Genomic DNA, 4,625 nt, shown 5'->3' with positions numbered 1-4,625 from the left:
TGTATATGTATATGTATATGTATATGTATATGTATATGTATATGTATGTATATGTATATGTATATGTATATGTACATATATATACATCTACATATATATTTAAATTCATATTGAATATATATATGTTATTGATATGCATACAATGCTGTTCAGTTCCCCTGCACCTTTTATATATCTTAGGCAGCCTGGTGGCCCCCATTCTTAATGACTCACTGTACTGGTGTTGGACCAAGCAGATACCTGCTTGGCTTTATCTGTACTGCAGAACTCCTAACCTCAAGTAGTTTGCCAGTCTCAGCTATGGCCTAGCAGCAAGGATTACAGGTGGACACCACCAAGCCCAGTCAGGAAATGGATTCTTCCCAGCCCTTTGCAAATGCATTCTAGCTCTCTTCTTCAGGAGGCTGTCATTCCTATATTTTAAGCCATGGTCCTGAAATCTAATTCCTGTTCTCAAATAATATCTTTAAAAAAAAAAGATACATTTTAAATCACCTTTCTTTCTCAATATATTGTTCTCTCTTCCCCCACTCAAAAAGCCATTCCTAATAATAAAAAAAAAATTTTAAAGAAAGGAAAACAAAAAAAAAAGAAAGAAAAAGGGGGCAGCTAGGTGGTGCAGTGGATAGAGTGCTGACCTTGGAGTCAGAAGAACCTGAGTTCAAATCCAGTCTCAGACATACAACACATGACACTTATTAGCTGTGTGACCCTGGGCAAGTCACTTCATCCTGATTGCCTAGCAAAAAGCAAAAAAAAAAAAAAAAAAAAAGGAAAACAGTTCAGCAAAATTAACTAAAATATGAATTAAGCGTGCCAGTGTGTGCTGCATCCCACCTCCATAGCCTCCCACCTCAGCAATTTAGGGAGTGAGAGGTGGGGAGAGGGGGTTGGCGCATTCTCATATTTTTCTTTCAGGGCGAAACTTGGTCATTATCATTACATTGTTTCATTTTGATATTGTTACTGTTGTTCTTCCACTGACGTTATTGTGGTCATTGGATACATGGTTTTCCTGGCTCTGCTTATTTCACTTGACATCAGTCCGTTTAAGTCTTCCAATGTTTCTCTGAAATCGTCATATTCATCGTATTTCTTACAGCACAGGAATATCAGCTGATACTCGCATACCACAACTTCATGGACATCTACTTTGTTTCCAGTTCTTGGCCACTACCAAAAATGCTGCTATACATATTTTGTTGTACTTAGGGCTTTTCTTTCTAATTTTTATCTCCTTGGCCACATGCCTGGCAATGAGATATCTGCACCAAAGGGCATGGGCATTTTGGTAATTTTCTTAGCATCATTCCATGTCTTAAAATGTCATGTCTTAAAATGGTTGGACCAAACCTGAAACTCTACCAACAGCATAATAGTGTGCCTGTCTACCCACAGCCCCTCTACCATGTACTACTGCCATCTTTGCCAATTTTCTGGGTGTGAGGTGAAACCTCAAAGTGGCTTCGATTGGCATTTTCCTATTATTAGTGATTTGACACGATATGATTATTAATAGTTTGTAATTCTTTTGAGAAGTGCTGCTTCTAGCTGTGTGACCCTGGGCAAGTCACTTAACCCCAATTGCCTAGCCAAAAACAAAACAAAACAAAACAAAAAAACAGAGAAGTGCTTCTTCATCACCTTTGACAGTTTATTTAGAGGTGAATGGCTTTTGGATGCCATTTTCTTAACTAGCTGTTAACTTGCCTTTGATGTTCAATAGTAATGGGAAAAAAAAGGCAACCCAAACCACCTGTGCCCCTAAAATCTTCTTCAGTTTCATGTCCAAAATTCCCTTTGCTGGAGAACAGCTTGTAGTAAACTGGTAAAGACCCCTCCCCCCCCACCCCAGAACTCTAACTGTCCTTCACTCTTGGTTCTCTGACTCTAGAATTCAATGTTCTTTCCACCAAGCTGCCTCTTCCAGTAGGAGGCTGCTTGACCATGGGCAAGACCCTTCACCTCTTTGAACCTCAGTTTCCTCGTCTGTAAGATGAGGATAATAGTACTTGTGCTAACTACCTCACAAAGTTGTCGAGAGGAAAGTGTTTTGTAAACTTCAAAGTGCCCTTCAAAGTGTAAGGATAGGCAGTGTGGCCTGGTGGCTAAAGAGCTGGATTTGGAGTCAGGAAGAGCTGGATTTGAGATCTTGCTTCTGAGACATACTGACCTTTAGAGGAAGTCTTCAAAATGGAGTGACTGTACAACAATGGAATGGGCTGACTGACTAGGTAGTAATTTACCTGCCTCTTGAAGTATTAGAGCAAAGGCTGGACACCTGCCTGTCAATGGATCTGGGGCTGGGACTCAAATACTAAGTGGGAAGCTGGGCTAGACATATGCTCTTTGAGAACCCTTTCAACTCTGAGGGTCTAGTCCCAGCACGCAGTATTTCAGGGGGACATGGCAATGGAAGAAGTCCTCAGAGGAGAGGTAAGCCTTCCTCTTGTGCCTCTGTGGACATCTGGGGGAGACAGCACCACAGGAATAGCATTTCTAAGTCTGAGGCACCCTAAGGAGAAGGGATGGTGAGATCTGTAAGGACAAAGCTGTTTTCCTCTATGGACTGGGTTCTCCCCTCACTTTCCTGTTGGGCCCTAGATACAGCTTGTGCACAGGGGTGGGAGGTGGGAATGTCAAGAGACTTTGGCTGGGGAATCTTCAGAACTCAGAGGAGGTAAGAGAAATGCAAGAAAAATGACTGACTTTCTCTCTGTGTCTCTCTCTCTGTGTGTCTCTGTCTCTCTGTCCTTCTGTCTCATCTCTGTCATCTCTGTGTCCCCACCATGACTTATATCTATACCCATGCCTCTTTCTCCTGCCCTTTTCTCCTGCCCTGTGCTTTAATGACTTCACCCACTGCTCCTTTCCTTTTATCCCTTTGTATGACTATGTTTCTGTCTTCTGTCTCTCTCTGCTTTTGTGTGTGTGTTCGTGTGTGTACTTCTTTCTCCACCCTCTCATGCCTCTTCTCCCCTTCTCACCCTTTGCCACTGTCTCTCCTGGGCTCCTACAGCCTTCTGGGCATTCCTCTGGTTCGTTGGTTTCTGTTTCTTGGCCAACCAGTGGCAGGTCTCCAAACCTGAGGACAACCCTATGAATGAGGGGACAGACGCAGCTCGAGCTGCCATCACCTTCTCCTTCTTCTCCATCTTTACCTGGGTAAGTTGAGACCCTTTGCTTCTGGTCCAGCTACCAGAAATCATGTTTTCCTTCCTCTAGGCTGGTTTCAGCAGGAGCCGACTATTTGCAGGCAGAGCATACTGAGCATCGGTCTTCGGATGCCATGCCATACCTGTCATCGGCCCATCCACCAGCATTTGGCCAGAGCGTGTATTTGCATTAACTGTTGGGGTTAGGGGCCATGAAGCAGCTAAGTGTATGAAGGGCTAACAGAAGGCCTGAAACTGGGACCAGCCTTCCAAATCCAGTTGTCCAGGTGATCACCAGCCCCTTATTGTCCTTACTGGTAGGTGCCACCGTTGTGGCTCTGGCAATGTCTTGCTCTGGCTGGATGAGGCTTTAGGAATGGACAAGCTGGTCAGTGTTGCCATGAGGCAGAGACACAGAGACAGAGACAGAGATGGGGGAGGGTGGGGTGGGAAGAAAAGGTACAGATGTGAGAAGAATGCCAGAGAGTCCTTGGACAGGGATCAAGCGACCTGCTTCTTCTTTTTTTTCTTTTTTTTGGTTAGGCAATGGGGTTAAGTGACTTGCCCAGGGTCACACAGCTAGTAAGTGTTATGCATCTGAAGTCTGATTTGAACTCAGGTCCCCCTGACCCCAGGGCCGGTGCTCAAGTGTTTCAAAAGGAGAGCTCGGTGTCCTATGGAAAAGGGCGGTCACTCACGCCCAAGGTCATTAGGCCTTTGGCTTTGACCACTAGCTTGAGAAACAACAAGCCATTACCGTTGGTTTCTAGATTTTCCTGATCCAAAGACACCTGCTTTCACTTTGTCCCCCCAGTGCTTCATTTCCCAAATGCGCAGGGCACTGTCCTTGGTGCTGGGGCTGCAAAGATGAAAAGCACCACAGCCCCTGCCTTCAGGGAGTTTATATCCTAACAGAGAAGATGAAACGAGAAAAGCATGCCTTGTTGTACCCCAGGCAGTCGCTTGTCTTGTCTGCTTGGGCTCCTCGCCCTGGCTCCTCCTGCTAGTTCTCAGACATCTCCACTGAAACCAGAGGTTCCCCTTTTCCGAGAAGCTTTTGGTTAGCAGTGACCAAAATCGTAGTTACCATAACCTCATTGGGGATTTGGAGGCCAGGGTAGGAAGAAAAGAGGTGAGGGAGACAGCTCGCAGAAGCCCCTGGTCAGACCTACATTCTATGGATTTGTATTCAAGCTTCTTCCTCCAGAAGGGTTAGTGTGGGCATCCACCCCTGTGGTGGGAGAAAGGACACAGGGTGGAGGGGGGGGCAGCTAGGTGGCACAGTGGATAGAGCACCAGCCCTGGAGTCAGGAGGACCTGAGTTCAAATCCAACCTCAGACATATAACACTCGCTAGCTGTGTGACTCTGGGCAAGTCACTTAACCCCAATTGCCTCACAAGAAGAAGGAAGGAAGGAAGGAAGGAAGGAAGGAAGGAAGGAAGGAAGGAAGGAAGGAAGGAAGGAAGGA

At 45.4% G+C, this 4,625-nt stretch overlaps 1 protein-coding gene across 2 annotated transcripts in view; it reads left to right on the top strand.

The window, feature by feature from the left end:
* The window catches only part of SYNGR1 (synaptogyrin 1), a 36,273-nt gene that overhangs the window by 23,533 nt on the left and 8,115 nt on the right, over nt 1-4,625 (top strand). For both annotated transcript variants that reach the window (XM_027873551.1, XM_027873541.1), the window contains exon 3: nt 3,020-3,165. In XM_027873551.1, the coding sequence (XP_027729352.1) occupies nt 3,020-3,165 (146 nt within the window). The remainder of the gene's footprint in view (nt 1-3,019; nt 3,166-4,625) is intronic.

Source organism: Vombatus ursinus, unplaced genomic scaffold, assembly GCF_900497805.2.
Source record: "Vombatus ursinus unplaced genomic scaffold, bare-nosed wombat genome assembly UNPS02003292.1, whole genome shotgun sequence".
NCBI classification, from domain to species: domain Eukaryota; kingdom Metazoa; phylum Chordata; class Mammalia; order Diprotodontia; family Vombatidae; genus Vombatus; species Vombatus ursinus.
This window is presented reverse-complemented; position numbering and strand designations above follow the sequence as displayed.